At 47.9% G+C, this 19554-nt stretch overlaps 1 protein-coding gene across 1 annotated transcript; it reads left to right on the forward strand.

The window, feature by feature from the left end:
- Positions 1 to 16820: 16820 nt before the first annotated feature.
- LOC135892425 (protein MRP-126-like) lies at positions 16821 to 19257 on the forward strand. The gene is made up of 3 exons (XM_065420202.1): positions 16821 to 16919; positions 17385 to 17549; positions 18958 to 19257. The coding sequence occupies exons 1-3, from the start codon at positions 16911 to 16913 to the stop codon at positions 19129 to 19131; spliced, it is 348 nt and encodes a 115-aa protein (XP_065276274.1). The 5' UTR covers positions 16821 to 16910; the 3' UTR covers positions 19132 to 19257.
- Positions 19258 to 19554: the final 297 nt, after the last annotated feature.

A 19554-nucleotide genomic window follows, 5' to 3' on the forward strand; every position in this document is an offset into this window, starting at 1 on the left:
ACGTGAACTTGTCTCATCCCCTTGAGCTCTGGGGGAAAGGAATAAAAATCCCCGACAAGAAAAAACTGCATCTTTTGGGCTGTTTGAACTCTGAGGGGCCAGAGACTCTGATCTGAAGCCAGAAATCCCCACGGGCTGCTTCCTGGATCTGCCTGAAAGACACTTTGAATGGACAGATCACGACAACTCTGCCACTCATAGGATTTAGATGGGAACGCATTGGGGTGTCTGTGTTTGCTTTAAATAACTCTTCTTTCTTCTTCCGAGCGAATAAACCTTTAGCTAGTTTATTACAGGACTGGCTGCAGGCACTGTCTGTGGTGTAAGACCTAGGGGGCCCCGGTATTGGAGAGCCATAAACAGTTCTTCTGTGGCCACCACTCAGCTTAGAACCTGGTCCTGTATATTTGGGGCCAGATCCTCAGCTGGTGTAAATGGGCGTAACCTCATTGACTTCAATGGCACCGGCTGGGCGTCTGACCCTGTCATCCTCTGCTTTGAAGGGCTTTTAATTCTTGTGCTAGCTGCGTGCCTGGGGGCCTGGTGGTTAGATAAGAACAGCAATAACAACCACAAGGAATGTGAAATCCGGAGATCAGATTAAAGCAGTGGTTTCCATTTTCAGGTTTTCACACCGATTGTTTCGTTCAGTTCCATCGCGTGCCCGCTCCTGGCCGGGCATTTCGTGTTCAAACAAACCCATGAGCTGAAGGGCAGATCCTCATTTGGTGCGGATCCGTGTCGCTCCATTGATTTCAGTGGAGAATTACGGTCGGGGACAGTAACAGTTTGAGTTCCATCAAAGTCAAGGGAGTGACACTGATTTAGACCAGCTGAGGCTCTGGCCTTGCGTTTTGCTGGGACGTCACATGCCCTTTACCTCCCTCACCTCCTTAAATCAAACCTGTAATCCAGTCTCATGCTTCAGGGCTTCAGCCGGTTGCCTGCAGGGGTCAGGAAGGAATATTGCCTCCCTGATGCACAAATGGTTAGATGTATTCTGGGGGTTTTTCCCCCCACCTTCCTCTGAAGCATCTGAGGTGGCCATGGCTGGAGATGGGACACTGGACCAGTGCTCTGAGCTGGTCCAGAGAACCCTCTTTCTAGAGGTCTGGCTTGTGGGTCTTGCTCACATGCTCAGGGTCAAACTGATCATATTTAGTATCAGGAAGGAATTTTCCCCCAGGTCAGGTTGGCAGGGACCTTGGGGGTTTTTCACTTTCCTCTGCAGCCTGGGGAGTGGTTCTGTACTAGGATCACCTGGGCAGGTCTCACCTTATCAATCAGGGGCCTCTGATATTGGTGGCACCTCAGTCTCTCCTGTTCTCTGCCTGTCCTACTTTTCTGAGGACTGAAATATTTTAGTCTAACTAAAGTCTTCGGGCTCGACATGGCCTGGGCTGGCTGGGCGACATGGCCTGTGTTATACAGGAGGTCAGATTTGCTGATCTGATGGTCCCTCCTTGCCTAAAACTCTCCCTAATCCCCCTCTTCTTTCACATCACCTTCCTCTGCAGCCAGGCCCCTCTATTCCTCCTGCCCCACCCGACTTCCTCTACTTCCCGCTGTACAGAGACTGCGGCTCATTCAGCAAGCAAATCAGAGCTCACCAAAGTGAAAAACAAGACACGTGATCCACCCCCACTGGAACCTGCAGCCCCACCCTGCCCCTTCGCTTATTGTTATTGCTCATCATCTCCTGTCTAATTACAAGGTTGTGCCCCACTGGACTGAGAACAGGGTTGGTTCATTATGTCGGAAGTTTCTCAGACACATGCCTTGAACCAGGTTCTCAGCCCCACCACTGCCTCTCTCTGCACTGCTTAGGGGTGCCAAAGGGATAGCTGGCAAGACTGGACAGCCAGAAGTGGGTTCCTTTTGCTCTCCACACCTCCATGAGGGGTTACCTTAGGGATGGGGTCCCCCGGAGGCACGCTGGGGCACAGGAGTCCGGCATGAGCATGTTGCGCTCCAAAAATCCCCTGATGACATAAGAGCTCTTTGGGGGTGCTGTTATCAGCTCATGGAAATTAGAGCAATCCTGAGGCTGCTCTAACATGTGCTAGGGGCTGAACTAGTCTCTGGGTGTCCTGGAATTAGAAATGTGCAAAGATGGAATTTAGCACCCGACCCCCTGGAGCAGACCTTGGTTGGAACCGAGGATCAGGGCTGTATCTTTGCCAAGCACGGTGCACACTTAGTACCTATCATAAGGGAAGGAGCACTGAATTCACACAGTGCCCATGCAAAGTGGTGACCCAGAATCCAACGATTCATGACCCTTTCAGCCACCCTTATCCCGAGTTTTGTATTTACAATCAAAACTTCCGAACAGGTGAGTTTTGTGAGAGCTTCAGGTTTTGTTAAAAACAATGCCACACAAGGTAGTCAAGTATCAGGGGGTAGCCGTGTTAGTCTGTATCTACAAAAACAACAAGGAGTCTGGTGGCACCTTAAAGACTAACAGATTTATTTGGGCATAAGCTTTCGTGGGTAGTGTAGAAGTTAGCTGCTGTCACAAAAGTTGGCTGGAAAATAGTATTTTCTGTCAATACGTTGGCAAGAAATTTTTAAAAAATGTGATTTTTGGAGGGAATGTTCTGTATGTATTTCCCCCCCAGTTTTTTAAAAAACTCCCACATTTTGGTGTTTGGTTTGCTTTGGTTTTTGAAAGCTGAACATTGTGAGTTTGCAAAGTTTCATTTGAAAAAAAAAAGCATATTTTGAAATCAATGAAGATTGGACATATCAGGCAAGGTATTTATCATAGAGAAAGAGAAGGATGGATGCCACAGGACAAGGCATTCATCTGGAATACAGGGCCCATTTCTGGTCACCCCTGTTCAAGAAAGACGATTTCAAACTGGAACAGGTGCAGAGATGGAGCTACTAAGATTGATGAGAGGTGACTAAGAGAACGTGGTTTGTTTAGCTTAGCGAAAGGAAGGTTGCTCTCTAGAAATACATCAGTCGGGGTAAATGCTTTGGAGCTAAAAGACGATGTTGGTACAACAACAAATGGGGATGAATAAATTGAGGCTGGAAATGGGAAGAAGATTCCTGGCCATCAGAGGAGGGAGGGTCTGGCGCAGCCTCCCAGTGGAAACAGGGTAACTAGTCTTCCAAGTTAGCTCCTCTGGCTTTAGAGGCCAATACCCTGTTACGGGACTTGATGAAGGGGATTACATGATGGTGTTGCCTCTGATAGCAGGGGCTGGACTCAATAACCCAGAAGGTTCCTCCCAAGTCCTATATTCCTATTTTGGGAGAAATCGTCACTTTTAAAAAGGCCATTTTTGGGGGGTTGAAAAATGTTTTTGATGGGAAAATGTTGACCGGTTCCGGCTACCCACATCCCTTCTGGATCTTCCCCACAATGGGGCAAGAATATGAAATATACCCGCTTCCAATCAAACTCACCTGGCTGATATTAGCTCTCTTTTAGGTTCCTGCTGCCAAGGCGTATGTCACCAGCATCTTGACAATGATTTCTTTCCTCCCTATTTATGAAAACCTTTTGGAAGTGGAGAAATTGAAACCTGCTTCCTTCCCGAGCTAATGGCAGGACATAAAGGCCACCCTTAGGTGAGTGAGATTTGCAAGATCAGGTCGGAAGTGTGTAAAATACACCACAAAAAAGAACGACACCAAAGGCTGGGAAGTGAGGTTGTGCCAACACCTACCACGGATACGACTCCAAAGCTAGTTATAAACCCCGTGCAAGGCTGAGCTTGCAGCGATTTGAATCTCTGACTACCAGAAGCTGGGAGGGGAAGATGGGGTGGATAACTTCAACTGTCCTGTTCTGTACACTCCCCCTGAAGCTCTGCTACTGGCTGCTGTTAGAGACAGGCTGCTGGGCTAGATGGACCCGGTACGGCCATTCCTATGTTCTTCAAAGTAAAGGAGAAAATGGATCCTTGTGACTTGGCTTAGCAGAATCTGATTTTTATTTTTTTATAATTTCAATGGATAATATCAACGTTTATTTTTTTATCGATTTACATTTTCACAGTTGTGAGGGTGGGATAGATAATAATACTGTAATGACAGTAGATGTTGGAATTCAAACAATTAAAGCTTTATAACCCTTAAAACACCAATTGTCAACATCACGTGTGAAAATATACTAAATAAATTCCCTTAAATCAAACTCTATACATTCACAAGCAGCATTCTGCTTACTGTGCCGATCAGTCCATTTTGATTAATATCTATGGAAATATTTGTTGGTTTGATTACATGTGTGTGTGAAATTGACGCTTGCCGACATTGACAGATAAAAATCTAATCCTTCAAACTTACTTATAACACTCACACAATGAACCTGTTTCTCCCATCCTTTTAATTTAATATGCAAATAATGTGTGGAGTTTGCTAAAACAATATAATTAGAATGTTATGATCTAGATTTTATGCTGTTGTGATCATCAAGACTATGCTTCAGTCCCTCCCAGCTTGGCAGCTGAAGACCTGGATCTTATTTTTCAAGGCCCTTAGTGAAAGGCCTCAGCAGCACTGGGAAATGGGCTCCCCTGGGAGAATGCAGATTGCATAGCCAAGAACAGCGAGGGAGAGCCCTGGGGACCAAGCATTTTCAAATGATGGGATCCAACGGTGCAGCAAATTTCTGTAAGAGTCCAGAGTCTGCTCACCTTTCGGAAACCTCCCTACTTGATAAACAGGCTCGGCAGAATTCAATTTAAAAATAATAATAATTTTGATGGATAATAATAATGTTTATTTTTAAGCATTTTTAAAAAAGATTTTTTATCCATTTCAATTTTCATGGTTGCAGGAAATCGTGGGAGGGTGAGACAATAAACAGTGTTTATTGAGATTCAAACAAAGTTTATACGAATTGTCAACATCCGGTGTCAAAATACACCCAGGAAATATCCTTAAATCAAACTCTAAGAAGTTCTCTAGCAGCGTTTGTCTAACTTTGCCTAGCTGTACATTTCAATATTACAGATGGAAATATTTCTTTGCTGTTTGGGTGTGTATAGTCAAATTGATGTTTACCAACATTTTACCGATAAAAAAGTCTAATCCTTCCAAGTCTACTGATAAAACTTTCTCCAGGAAATTCTCCATTTCCAAAAGCACCACTAATACCTTCCTAGGCATAATATGGTCTCTCAGATTACCCAAAGATTTCATCTGGGTCCAAGAGATGTTGGCCAAAGATAGTAGGGGGAACCCCAATCCTGACCAAACAAAAAAGCAAACCCAACCACCACTGGGATCTTTAATGTCCATTCCAGAACAGAGGGGGCCTCCCTATGCCGGGAATATGAATTAATTCTAGGAGGATGAAAGGCTGGGTAATTACTGCTTGAATTTTATTTGCTTCCAAGCATCTTAGGAACTTCATTATAATTAGCGATTCCCTCCAGCTACTTGAGTGGGAGCAAGGGCGAGCAATCCCATACACAGATGTGGCGCTGGAAAAAATCCCAACACTCATTCAACAACAAGAGCCGGAAAAACCTTAAGCAATGCCTGGGAATGTATTTTTGACTGACTATCATCACTCAGGCTCTACGAGGTGTTTGAAGTTGAGGGGTGGTGGCTGCCAGTCTGGATAGAATATAAAAGAGACACCAGCCCCAGCTCTCTTCACTCTCGCTTGGTCGCATTTTCAGCGGTTCCATTTTCTTGGTGAGCCAGGTAAGTCCGATTTTAAGATATCCTGTCCACTTTAATCTCTCGCCTTCGTGAAGCAATGTTTAAAAGCCTAGTTAAACTCAGAAATGGCCATGTTACCTAGAAGAACAGAGAAACCAAGAAGAACCAGGTATCTCTTCCTACCCACATTAACGGTGGGTTAGAATAGAATTAACTAATAGTGTTACTTATTATTTCAGTGACTAAAGGCCCCGACCGAGGTCAGGGCCCCATTGTGTGAGGCACCACACAAATGTGTTCCTGCTCCAAAGAGTGAAGTTAGTGCAAAAATGTAGCAGGTGAATGGACCAAACAGGGGTGGGTGGGAGGAGGCAGGATGGGCTAACCGGAGTACAAACAAGTTGTCGTGCTGTAGGCTGTATCATCTGCACGTAATACAGCTGGCCGCTTCCCTGGTTGTTTTCGCCAAGCCGTGCCATGGAGGTAGCCTGGCACATAGTTAACACTTGTTTGTCTGGGACGACCTTTCATAGAATCATAGAAACGTCGGGTTGGAAGGGACCTTTAGAAGTCATGAAGTCCAGCCCCCCGCGCTGAGGCAGGACCAAGTAAGCCTAGACCAGCCTTGACAGGGGTTTGGCCAACCTGTTCTTAAACCTCCAATGATGGGGATTTCACAACCTCCCTTGGAAGCCGGTTCCACAACTTTACTCTTAGAGTTAAGATGTTTTTTCTAATACGTAACCGAAATCTTCCATGCTGCAGATTAAGCCCATTACTTCTTGTCCTACCTTCAGGGGGACACGGAGAACAATTGATCACCATCCTCTTTACAACAGCCCTTCACATATCTGAAGACTTATCAGGTTCCCCCTCACTCTTCTTTTCTCAAGACTGAACATGCCCCATTTTTTTAACCTTTCCTCACAGATCAGGTTTTCTGAACCTTTTCTCACTTTTGTTGCTCCCTGCTGGACTCTCTCCAATTTGTCCACATTTTTCCTAAAGTGCGGCACCCAGAACTGGACTCAGCACTCCAGCCGAGGCCTCCCCAGTGCTGAGTAGAGCAGGACAATTACCTCCCCTGTCTTACGTACGACGCTCCTGTTAATCCAGCCCAGAATGGTATTAGCCTTTTTCACAGCTGCGTCACATTGCTGACTCATAGTCAATTTGTGAGCCACTAAATCCCCCAGGTCCTTTTCAGCAGTTCTACAGCCTAGCCAGTGGTTCCCCATTTTGTAGTTATGCATTTGGTTTTTAATTCCTACGTGTAGTATTTTGTACTTATCTTTATCTTATATTTATTATCTTGTTGAGTCCAGACCAATTCTCTAATTTGCCAAGGTCATTTTGAATTCAAATCCTGTCCTCCAAAGTGCTTGCAACCCCTCCCAGCTCGGTGTCTTCCACAGATTTGATAAATATACTCTTCACTCCCTTATCCAAGTCATTGATGAAAACATGGAATAGTCCCTGATCCAGAACTGACCCGTGCAGAACCCCGCGGGATATGCTTTTCCAGTTTGACAGTGACCCACTGATAACTACTCTGGCCTTTCAACCAGTCGTGCCCTCACATTTCATCTAGGTCGCATTTCCCTGATTTGCTTATGAGGATGTCAGGTGGACTGAGTCAAAAGCTTGACTAAAAATCAGGACATATCATGTCTACTGCTTCCCCCCATCCACTGAGCCAGTAACCTGCTCAAAGAAGGAAACTAGGTTAGCTTAGCATGATTTGTTCCTGACAAATCCATGCTGGCTATTCCTTATCACACCCCATTATCCTCTAGGTGCTCACTAATGGATTGTTTAATCATTTGTTCCAGTATCTTTCCAGAGATCAAAGTTGGACTGACTGGTCTATAATTCCTTGGGTCCTCTTTTTCCCTTTTTAAAGACAGGTGCTTCGCTTGCCCTTCTCCAGCCCTCTGGGATCTCATCTGTCCTGCAGGAGTTCTCAAAAATAATTGCTAATTTCTCTGAGATTGCTTCAGCTAGTTCCTCAAGTACCCTAGGATGAACTGGTGGCTCGAATACATCTAACTTATCTAAATATTCTTTACCTGCTTCTTTCCCTGTTTTGGCTTAGATCTTGGATGCATCATCTGTAAGGAAGGAGGTGAACGTTTTGAGTTGCTAATTCCAATTTTCATGAATGTAGCGTTAGTTAACAGCTTTTGTAACACAAATCAGTTTTAGCTGAGCTTGCATGCGTAGCAAACCCTGTTAGCATCACGGGCCAGATCCTTAACTGGTGTAAATCAGCGAGGCCCCATTGGTGAAAGAGGTGGCACGGTTCATTGGGGTAGGGGACTGGATTGGGGCTCAGTGACTCATCTGCTGGCTGACCTTAGACAAGTCACTTTCTAGCTCTCTGCCTTGGTTTGTCTTGTCTATTTCAACTGTAAACTCTTTGGGGCAAGGATTGTCTTTTACTATGTACAGCGCCTAGCGCAATGGGACCCCTAGATACTACAGTCCTGCCCATTGGCACCAGCTGAGGATCTGGCCTCAGTTGCCTTTTCCTAATAGAGGTTCTTTGCCCATCAAATTATCGCCATGAATGAATGCTGAAAGGAGTGTGGGTGTGCGGGAGGGGGACTTCAGGTTTTAGACGCTCCAGTTGCTGCTACAGGTCTCCCTCTCCCCTTTCAGGTTTCTCCAGGAAGATGCTGACCCCGCTGGAAGGTGCTGTTGGCACCATCATTGAAATCTTCCACAAATATTCGTGCAAGGAGCCTCATCATGACAAGCTCTCCAAGGCGGAACTGAAATGCCTGATTCAGAAAGAACTTGGGAACTTGCTGCAGGTGAGTCAGTCCAAGATGGGTGAGCTTGTCCTGCCCCGGGAGGAATGGAAGGACATTTCAGTGGGCAGGTACTGGGTCAATGGGCCGGATTCCACTCTAATTACACTGGTGTGGCCCACTTGAAGGCAATTTCATTCAGAGTCCATAGCTTCAATGCAGCTAGACACTATTCCCAGACATTCTTAAGTTAAAAGCAGCTCTATTTTAGTATTTCGCCTCTGTCTGCTGCCTCCCATCTTTATTCCATTAAAATCCTGACACAGGACGAGATTCTGAACTCCCTGTGAATCTGGAATGACCCCACTGACGTCAGCAATGCAGCTGAGGCCAGAATTTGGTCCCCGGTCCCCGGGCAGTCTTGGGAAAAGGGTGCTCCAATAAAAATTGCTGCGTCCTGTCTCAGTGTTTGCACCTCTTTTAATTTGAGGGTGCTATTGGCCCTGATTCTGCTGTACACCAGAGCAAATTAGGAGTAGCTTCAGTAAAGTCAATGGAGTTACCAGGGTGTAAGATTGGAACCAGCCATGCAACAGCTGGTCTCTCTGGGACAGTAACAGTCCCATGGCTTTTGCTTGTAGACATCAGCATCCGCCCCAGAGGGTTTGGGGGAAATCATCCGGTTTAGGAGCTTGTTGCATAATTTGCATTTCCAGAGCTGGTCAACATTTTCCAGATGAAACATTTTTTAATCAAAAAAGGCCTTTTAAAAAAACCCAAAATTTTCTTTTGAAAAATGGTTAATGATGCACAAACTTTACATATTTTGCAAACAAGGGATGCCTTTTTAAAAAAATGGAAAACGTGATAACGATGCTCTTGACAATTTTAGAGGATGGCAAAATTAAAGACCAAATTGACATGCAAACATCCAAATGTCACCATGTTTCACGCGGCTAGTTTTGCATTTTTCAGGCGGCTCTAATCAGCCCTCTTCCTAGAAAGAGTCTGCTGCAAGTAATGCCATGTCCCCCCTTCCCACACTTTCTCAACAGCATCCGAACGACCCGCATGAACTCCAAAGCATATTTGATGAGCTGGACGTAAATAAGGATCACAGTGTTAACTTTAAGGAGTATATGATACTGATAACCACATTGCTCATTTGTACCCATGACAAATTACATGACAACTAGAAGCATCTTCCCCATCCTCCAATGTAACAAGGGAAAGATCTTATAATTTGTAAAAAAAGATGAATTGACTAGCACAGATTTCTTTCCACTGTGTTACAGTGAGATGTGAACTATCTGCTTATATGACAGATGTAATGCCATGGGATAATCAGATGAGATAATAAAGCTTCATTAAAGCTCTCAGTTTGTTGTTATTATTTGTCTTGCAGTAATGCCTAGAGACTCCAATCAGGATCACGGCCTTGGCCCTGGTTCCTCTGACTCTGCAAGCTGATTTTCATGATTAGACCCTTAGCAACGCGCAGAGTCCCGGGAAAATCAGTGGGGTGCAGGGGCTGTCCGAGCAGATCAGCTTACAGAGAAGCCAAATTTGAGACAAGGAAAACGTGGTTTCCTTGCACTGCATTTCATTGATTTGTGGATATTGAGGTCAGAAGGCACTAAATAAAGGCCAATTATTTTGGTGGCTAAATGGGAGTTGAGCTTCTTTGAAAAAAAATCTACCCCACAGTGAACCGCTCCCAATTCACCCAGTATTCAACAACTCCTGAATCCCAGTCTAGTGTCTTGACTGCAAGACACTCTTTCCTCTTCAATATATAGCGATGCACACGGAGAGTGTACTCAGTGCTTGGAGGAAAGACTCTCTGTGAATATATCTTTATGCTGCGTGTGGCTGATGGTGTGCAAACATGCCTGGTTAGACCGGTTGCAAAGAGAAAGGCAGAAAAATTCCAGTGAGGAGCAGGAGAGAGCAATTGGAACGGTCCCCGTTCAAACCAGAACGAGGCCGGGTACGGCCAGTTGAGTCTTGCTAAGAATGCTGCCTCTCCGGTAAATCTGCTGCTTCCTCGCCAGCTGCCTGCATGTCAGAACACAAAGTGACAAATGCAATTTCCCGAGCTCAGCCGAAAATGCTGCAACTGGTAGTTAGCTGCCAAACAAACCTGTTGAGACATGGGGCCCCTGTCAGCTGTTGCAGGCTTCCCATTTGTTTCGGTTGTGAAATTAGCTAGCCGCCTTTGATTTCAGAAGACCATTTTGCACTTCCCCAGAGCTTTGGAGCTCAATGCCCCTTACAAACAGTAATAAATTCAGCCTTACAGACTCCCCTGTAGGCAGTGTTGGTGTAGCCCTGTTGGTCCCAGAGACACGGTGGGGGAGGCGATATCTTTTATTGGACCAACTTTTGTTGGGGAGAGAGACACGCTTTCGAGATACCCAGAGCTCTTCTTCAGACCCGGGGAAGAGCTCTGTGTAAGCTCAAAAGCGTGTCTCTCTCCCCAGCAGAAGCTGGTCCAGTAAAAGATCTGGCCTCCCCCAGCGTGTCTCTCTCAACTCCCCGCTCACATTTAGGCAATTGAATTCAAGAACAAAATCTCTACTTGGGTTGCTTATTCTATAACCGTCTTCTGCCGGGGTTCCTCGACCTTCTGCTGCAGCAAGTGGTGCTGGCCTCTGTCAGAGACAAGCTCCGGGGCTGGAAGGACCCACTGGGCCGAGCCAGTCTGGCTATTCCTATGTCCTCCATAAGGAAGCCGTATTGTCCCTATTTTACCTGTCCAAGGCCCAGAGAGATGCAAAGTGTTGGGTGCCCCTGAGAGATGCCGATCTCTCTCAATTCCCACAGCCCTAATGGCAACGGAGGGGGCTTGGCATTTTTTGCAGGATCATGCCATAAAAAGGTCTGGTTTTCCGAAGGGGTGGGCACCCACCGCTGCAGCTTGAACCCCATGGGAATCAGCCTCTGTCAAGCCAGTGTTTCCAAAAGTGGCTTCTGGTTTTGCATGCCTTGATGTTTGGACACTCCACTAAAGACCCTTTCGGCGTGATTTATGGGAGTGCCACTTGAAGTCAACGGGAGCTCCAGGTGCTCTGAAAATGAGGAGCTAGATTTTCAAAAGAGCTGAGATTAGCTAATGGTCAGCACCCACAATCAGGAGCCCCAGCCACGGATCAGGACTCCATAGCGCTAGGAGCTGTACAAACAGAACAAGAGGCCAAAAACGGAAGCACCCATCATTAGAGGTCTCTTAAATATTTTGGCCTAAGTGACTTGTTTAAGGCAGCAGAATTAGGAATAGAACCCAAGTCTGCTGACTTAACTACAAGTCGACCCTTCCTCCTCCCCTACTGAGACGGAGAATCATACCTGGGATCAAGCCCCCTTAACGAGATCTTGTGAAACAAACAGCCTGGGCTGGGTGCACGTACCGCCGCCCTCCGGATGTGTCGAGGGGGCCATTTCCTTTCCGGCACAGAGATCAGAATTAAACCTCGGTGGATGGGATGTGGCAATAAATCAGCACTTTGCTTGGAAAAAAACAACCCCGTCATTTCAGTCTTGCAGCAAATGAATGAGAATGCATTAATGTCAAGCCTGAGGGTGAAGAGAAATAGGCTGGTTATGTTGTGTAACAGGGAGCAAATGCCACCACTCATTGTAATGACACTTTACTAACGTGGATAATTTACTAGGTCAAACACGCTCTGAAAACAGAATAATTAGACAGTAAACAGCCTTATAGCTGCAGAATGGAAATCCAGGAACAGCAGCGAAGGAATATGTAGCATTAGTGCAAATCACAGCATGGTGATCCTGGACAATGTAGGGCCAGATTCACAGCTGCTATCAGCCAGCAGAACTGGCTGGGATGACTTAGTTGGGGATTGGTCCTGCTTTGAGCAGGGGGTTGGACTAGATACCTCCTGAGGTCCCTTCCACCCCTGAGATTCTATGATTCTATGATAACGACGCTGATCTACATCTGCTGAGCACCTGGGCTCAGCTCTGTGAAGAAGGTTGGTCTTACGGATGAGGCACCTGGCTGACAGCTCAGGGGCCGTAGGGTCTTTTCTTGGCTCTGCTGCAGACTCTCTGTGATTGTGGGCAAATCTCTTTCCCTCTCCCCCATCTGTAAAAAGGGGGACACTGCCCCTTCCACCCCTTGGAGTGCGAGTGCTTTGAGGCAGGGACTGTCACACCCTGGATCTGCGCCCAGCCTAGGTGCTGCCAGGCGCTAACATTCAAAATCACAATCCTTACTAGGGTCCTCAGCAGAGGGGCATTGAGACACCCTCCATCGTAGTCCCTCTTCTTTCTTAGAGCTGCTTTGTGCTACTCCGCCACTGCGGTGTGGCCTTAGAGACCGTCTACTGGGCCTGGGAGGGTCACCGTAGGCTGACCAGACAGCAAGTGTGAATAATCGGGACAGGGGATGGGGGGTAATAGGAGCCTATATAAGAAAAAGACCCCAAAATCGGGACTGTCCCTATAACATCGGGACATCTGGTCATCCTAGATCACTGTCCTACAGGGAGATCCCTGATGGTGTCAAACCACCCCAGCAGCTCAGATATCCTCAGGGCTGGTCAGGAATGGCCTGGCTCAGACCCAGCCCAGGAGGCAGGAGAGGGCTTGCAGACATCACTTCTTTTTGCATGCCGTGACTGACAGCAGCCATGATCCTGAAGCTGATTGTACAGAGGTGGAAAAGTAAACTCAATGCACAGAATCGAGCAACGACCCTCTGACTTAGCAGCCAGGAAAAGATCCTCCGCCAGGAGGTCCGTGACTTACTGTGACTGCAGAGAGGGGACGATGGCTGGGAGTTAGGAAATTGCACTTCCAGCAGATGCGAACGCAATGGAAGGTGAAACAAGCCGATGTGCAGCCCCGTTTAGCAGACGACGTGTGGTGGAGCTCCATTTAGCAGAGCCCTTGCGATTATCATTCCAAGGCGGGTGAAAATAAAAACCTTGTGAAAGCCGAGTTAATCCACAGTGGAAGCATTTTGATATAAGGCCACCAGAAAATCTTGCTTCGCTTTTGACCTGAGAGCCCTCCTGGCAAGTGCCACAGTCTCGTCTCTGCAAACAGTGGAGTGCTGACAGCTTGAAAAACCCCATTGAGCAAGGAAACTCCTTTTGGAAAGTAAAAGTAAACTTTTCAACTCCTCCTGGCTGCTGGGGATTGGAAACGCAGTTTGGGTCAGGGAGAAATCACCGGTAAATTAGAATTATTATCGGCTGTTGTAAATCAGCAACGCTCCATTGAAGTCAATGGGGCTCGGCCACTTTGAAAAAGGCCAATAACAATATGGGCCAATCACATTTGGGCATCGGGCCCATGCTATTATTTATATACAGTAAAACCTAATGGCCACAACGGACACCTTGCGAGGTGCTGTCCATGCACATAAGAGAATCCCTGCCCCAAAGAGCTTGTAAACTAAATAGACAAATCCACCCAATTGTGGAAGAAAGACAGAACGTTATCCTCATGTCACAGATGGGGAAACTGAGCCGTAGAGAGATCTAGAGCTGGAACCGGACCCCGGACCTTCTGGCTATTACCCCAGTGTCTTAACGACAAGACCTTCCATCCTGGATGGACAGCGGCCCACATATCAACAAAGTGGGCCGAATGTAGAGAGGATGTATAAGGTGCTGCGGGTTAGATCCCTTGCTCTTAGTTAGGGCCTGGTACAAAGCCCATTGACGTCAATGGAAAGACTCACGCTCAATGGATCTGACCGTTGGGCTCCTTTGGATTGAATCTCTCAGGTGTATGGGAGTCACAGGTTGTGACCCCTACATGTCAGGTACCCCCAGAAGAAGATGCAAGTTGCTGCAGTTTGAACTTCGTTGCATCAGGGCCCTCTGAACCCCTTAAGGGGATATGCGGAGAACTGACCAGAATCAGCGCAGCAGGAAACATTGCATCATCGGGCAGTGCAGAGCACATACAGAAATTCTCCCAGCCCGAGGGCTCCTGACGCCTCTTGGATTGTTTTAGCCTTGCTGGGTTTTTTCGGCGAGTCAGGTAAATCTAATTTTAATATGTTTGGTCTCAACTTTTAATCTCTCATGGAAGAAACTTAGAGGCTAAGAAATAAATCAACAGCCTATCGAAGGTATTTACAGCCCCAGTAACTCGCACATAGGCAATAGAAGTATTGGGAGCATAAGCTTTCGTGGGTAAGAACCTCACTTCTTCAGATGCCTCTGAGTGAGGTTCTTACCCACGAAAGCTTATGCTCCCAATACTTCTGTTAGTCTTAAAGGTGCCACAGGACCCTCTGTTGCTTTTTACAGATCCAGACGAACACGGCTCCCCCTCGGAGACTTGGCATAGGCAATAGATGCCCATTATTCATTTCAAACATGCTGAGCACACAGCAGCTGTGAATGACGTCCCTGCATGCTGTATACACAGCAGAGCAATCCCCACAACTCTTACTGGTAGACAACCACACCTGCATAATGGTATGTCTTCAACCCCAGGCTGCCCTACGGGCTTTCCCTTGAGCTGCTAACCTGAGGTACAAGCAGAGTTGCCGTGTCTTCACTGCCATTTTAACTCAAGTTACGCACACACTTTTTGTGTGTGTGCAGGGTAGACGTTCCCTAAGACGACTGGGCAAAGGCTCCATCGTGGGGTGGGATGGAGGAATTTGCTGCATCATGGTCACTTCTTTTCCTAGTCAGAGATTTCTGTTATCTCCTTCCCCAACAGAAATGAAATGCTATCTCCAAAGACCTGGACAGCAACAAAGACCAACTGCTCCGCTCCAGTGAGTTCATGGTCATGATCACTAGACTGACTGTGGCTAGCCACGAAGGCATCCTCCAGGAAGAAAACCTCTGAGCCCCTAGAACTCCCCCAAACCCAGCAGCGGTTTCCTTTTGCTGCCTTAGAACGAAAGAACAGTGAGTGAGGAGGGAAGCGGAATGGGACGAGAAAACGTAGCTACGGGTGATGTGAGCAGCGGGTGACGTGAGCTGCGGGTGACGTGAGCTGCGGGTGACGTGAGCCGCGGGTGACGTGAGCCGCGGCGGTGAGATAATAAGCAGTTCCTTGTCAATTCTCTAAGTCTCTTCCCGGCAATTTCTACTAGGGCAACTCCCTCCACCTTCCAGTTCTTCCGCAATTTCTAGATTTTCTCGTGTTATAACCACAGAATACGAGACATTTGCCTTTATCCTGCCTGTGAATTCCCTGCTGCTCTGTCTCTGGGGCCGGGGTCAGTGTATGAGAGAAGACTAAAGGAGCTTCCTTGCTTAGCCTGGGGTGAGGCTCTGACTGATCTCTATAGATAGAGACACACCAGGGAGGCAGAAGAGCTATTTAAGCTTAAGGCCGTTCGGGATAAACTGGCCATGAAAAATGCAGGCTAGCGCATTGTTGTGGCCTACATCCCTGGAACCACACTGGGTTATAAACACGTTCCAGCCTGATGGCTGAACCCCGTGCTCAGGGCAGCGAAGGATGTGGGGGCTCTGAGCCAGCTCTCCATCTCCCAGCTCCTGGGGCCATCGAGGGCTGGAGCAGCTCCTGACGTAACTATAGCCATCCCCCAGGGACGTCTGTGCCCACTAAGGACTGGGCAGAACGCCATGCCCACCTTTGTCCGCCTCCGACGTGCCCCTGTATAGAAGGGAGGGGCAGATGATGTACCACTGGCCATGATGGTATTGCACAGCATCCAAAGGTCCCCCTAGATCAGAAGATGCCCCTTTAGGGCAGCTTTCTCTCTTCTTTGTTGGATCTTAAGCAGAGTTTCAAGATGACCGGTTCTTCCTTCTCTCCGTTCCTCCCTCCTTCCATCCACCCAGGCACCCCTCCGTCTGTCTCTCCCGCCGTCGTGTTTTTGCCTCTCCCGGCACCATTGTATCTAAGTACTTTTGAAGCAGGAGGCCTCTCATTCCTGGGCCCTCCACTTTCTATACGGCCATGCTGCTGTGCTTGGCTGGGAGGTGATAAAACCGACCGCATGGAGGTGCAGGGGGACGCACCGCCTGTTCCAATAAAGTCACAAGCATTTCCACTAACACCCCAGGCTTTGGTGAAAATGGAATAATATGGTCCCAAGAAATTGCAGGGGACCAAAGTTGACCCATTACTTAGACCTGCTCTCACCATCCAATGCCCCCCCCCCCCGCTCTTTGACGCCTTTCTGAAAGAGAGAGAACACAGGCCGAATCAATTGTTGCAACATGTAGTCACAACCGGGAAGAGGTGGTGGCAGAAGGGGGTGGGGGGTCCACAGCCCTGAGACACAGCTCTGAGCTCTCTGGTGTGCCAAGCTCCAAGCATCTGAAGTTGCAGAAAAAGCCACAGGAATTCCATTTAAGGAACTGTATGAAAACCTTAGGCAATGCCTGGGTGCGTAACGGGCTGTACTGCAATCAGGTGAGATAGAAGCGTTTTGCAAGGGGGGGACGGAGCAGAAGGCTGGACAGACTATAAAAGGGGACGCCCTCCTGCCCCTCCTCATTCCACCGTCTTTCTTGCTCTTGGTTCTTTCTTGCTCTTCCCTGGCACAAAATGAATCAGGTGAGTCCGAGTGTAACAGGTGACCTGAATTTCCTGTCTCACGTTAATATTCTCTTTTAAAGCGTGTAGCTTAAGGGGAATGGTGAAGACTTTTCCTGCGTCTAGGCGGAGTCTTAGCAGCCTATTTCTTCCTGCCTTCTCTGTGAGTGTGACTCCTAAATGCAGCGAACCGTTGCAATATCTGGAAGCACTTTCAGACCTAGCTTGGCTGCTCCATGTGCTGTGATGAAGGCATGGTTCATTGGTAATGCTGTCTTGCCGGTTGAGTTTGCATGCGTCTAATTTTGGATGCATCTTGGCAATGAGCTAGTTCAGGAGCCTCAATTTTTGACCACCCAGCGTGAGGCATTTTAAGAGCACCTGATTTTCACTGGGTGACTGCTCAGCACTGCCTGAAAATCAGGTCCATTAAGGTTTCTTCCAGTTGGGCTCCTCTAAAATTCAGCCCAATGATTTCCCTTTCAGAGTACCCAGCAAACGATCAAGGGGGACCATTCTGAGCTGGAAAAAGCCATTGAGACAATCATCAACATTTTCCACCAATATTCGGTCCGCGTCGGGCATTTCGACACCCTGACCAAGTCGGAGCTGAAGCAGCTGATTGACAAGCAGCTCGTGAACTTCCTGAAGGTGAGTGATGTCAGGGCAGCTTAACTTGTACTCTGCAGGCAGTAGAATAATGGGCCAGATCTTTCACTGCAAATAATTGAGCAACGTTGACATACCGTAGCTGAGGGTCTGGCCCATGTTCTGGAAAGCTGAATGTGCCTAGAGACTGAATTGAACTAGAACAGGGTGGGGGCAATTCTCCAGCACTCCTTGGTCCATAGAAATGGAACGGGGGGCTCAGATCCTTTCACCTCCTCTCTCTGTTCCCCCCAAATCCCAGGCGTTTGACTTTCATTAGCTGACTGCAGTTTTGCAAAGGAATCCGGCGAGATCCGGTACGTGTGCCATAGGGGCTCAAGCGGTTGAATTTGGGAACGTAAAAAGCAGAGTGTTTTGCTCTGCAGCTGTCTCACAACAGACAAATAGGTGCAGTTTTGTTGCAGAGAGTCTATCTCGGCTTATAAAGCCCTCCTCACTGTGGTGTCTGAACAGCTTGAAAGGGCTTCTTGGGGACTGTAGGGCGCCAGGAAACATTTGACGCCAGCATGGCAGTAGATAACCACTCTTGTGCTCTGTACTGTATTTACTTCTGCTGTCTATCCCCTTCCCCTCCCCCAGTGTATTCCAAGCTCCTTTTCTACACACCGATCGAAATTCCTCTTCAGCATGATCACACCGATCATGTGCTCTGTGTTGCTCATGCCCCTGGCAAGCTGGCATGTCCTCCCTCGCTGTGATATAGCCTCGTGGGCAGGGCACTGGATGGGGCTCAAGAGACCTCCGTTCATCTCCTAGCTCTGCTGGTGACCTTGGGCAAGTCCCTGCTTGCTCTGTGCCTCAGTTTCCCATGAGGGAAAATGATACTGGCCTCCTTGGTAAAGCACCTCGAAATCTAAAGATGATGAGAGCGAGGCTATTATTTGATTTTTCTCCCTGGAAAACCAGGCAGAGCCATTCCAGTCTGTAATCAGGCATGAGCCCATCAGGGGAAGGGCAAGAGATGCTCAGTGTTTAAGGACCCAGTTAGCTGGTGGGGTGGGAGATGAAAGGTGGGCACCACAGCCCTGAACACTGAATACAAATGCCCAGCTCTGCTACAGTGGTTTGAAGCTGTAGACCTCAGTGTACTTTACCAAAGGGGTAGGGAGCATTATCCCCACGGGAAACCGAAGGGCAGAACAGGCAGGAACAGGCTCCCACTCCTGTACCCTCATAACTGGGCTGCGTGGTCACTGAAGGATGCCTGGCCCTCAGAACATAGGCATGGCCAGCCTGGCTGATCCCGGTGGCCCCTTTCGCTCATTCTCCTGTGCATGAGGGTTCTGGTGGGGCTGTCGGGTGGAGAGCTTCCTGTGTCATCATCACGTCTCGTACGGCAAGGAGCCAGCTGCAACTAACGCCACTTCCCCCCTCCTCCGTTTTCCTACAGAGACAAAGGGACCAAGCTTCCATCGATAGCCTGTTCAAAGACCTGGACAAAAACAGAGACCAGCAGGTCAGCTTTGGGGAGTTCATGGTCCTGATCACCAGGGTGACCATCGCCACCCATGAGCACATCCACCAGGGAGAGGGAGGGCAGCAGCAGCAGCAGCACCAGCACTAAACTCAGGCTGCCGAAGTCTGAGGCTGGGGCCAAACGCATCGAGACAGTAGCTCAAAGCTGCTGAGATTCCCCCTCGGTGGGGTCTGACGATTCGGCCATGAGACAATAAAGATTTGCTGTAAAGTTCTCAAAGTTTGTTTGCCTTTGATTGGTGTTTGCCCGGGAGGCTGGTACCATGTGCCAGCTGGTGCCCCTTGGCAGGGCTCTCAGAGTTATTCTGTTTTTCTAAAACACTCTGGTCCAGCATGGTGGGGCTTCTGCTTTCTGGGGCAAGGGAGGGAGTTTCTGCTTTCAAAATCCCAGAAGCAGGGAAAACCGAGAGCCATTTAATGGGGGGGGGGGCAGATGGGGGGGTGCATCTATCTGTCTGTAGAAGAGAGAGTGGGTGGAGAATGAGGCGCATTTCAACAAAAGACGTAAGAT

Source organism: Emys orbicularis, chromosome 20 (assembly GCF_028017835.1).
Source record: "Emys orbicularis isolate rEmyOrb1 chromosome 20, rEmyOrb1.hap1, whole genome shotgun sequence".
Lineage (NCBI taxonomy): Eukaryota > Metazoa > Chordata > Testudines > Emydidae > Emys > Emys orbicularis.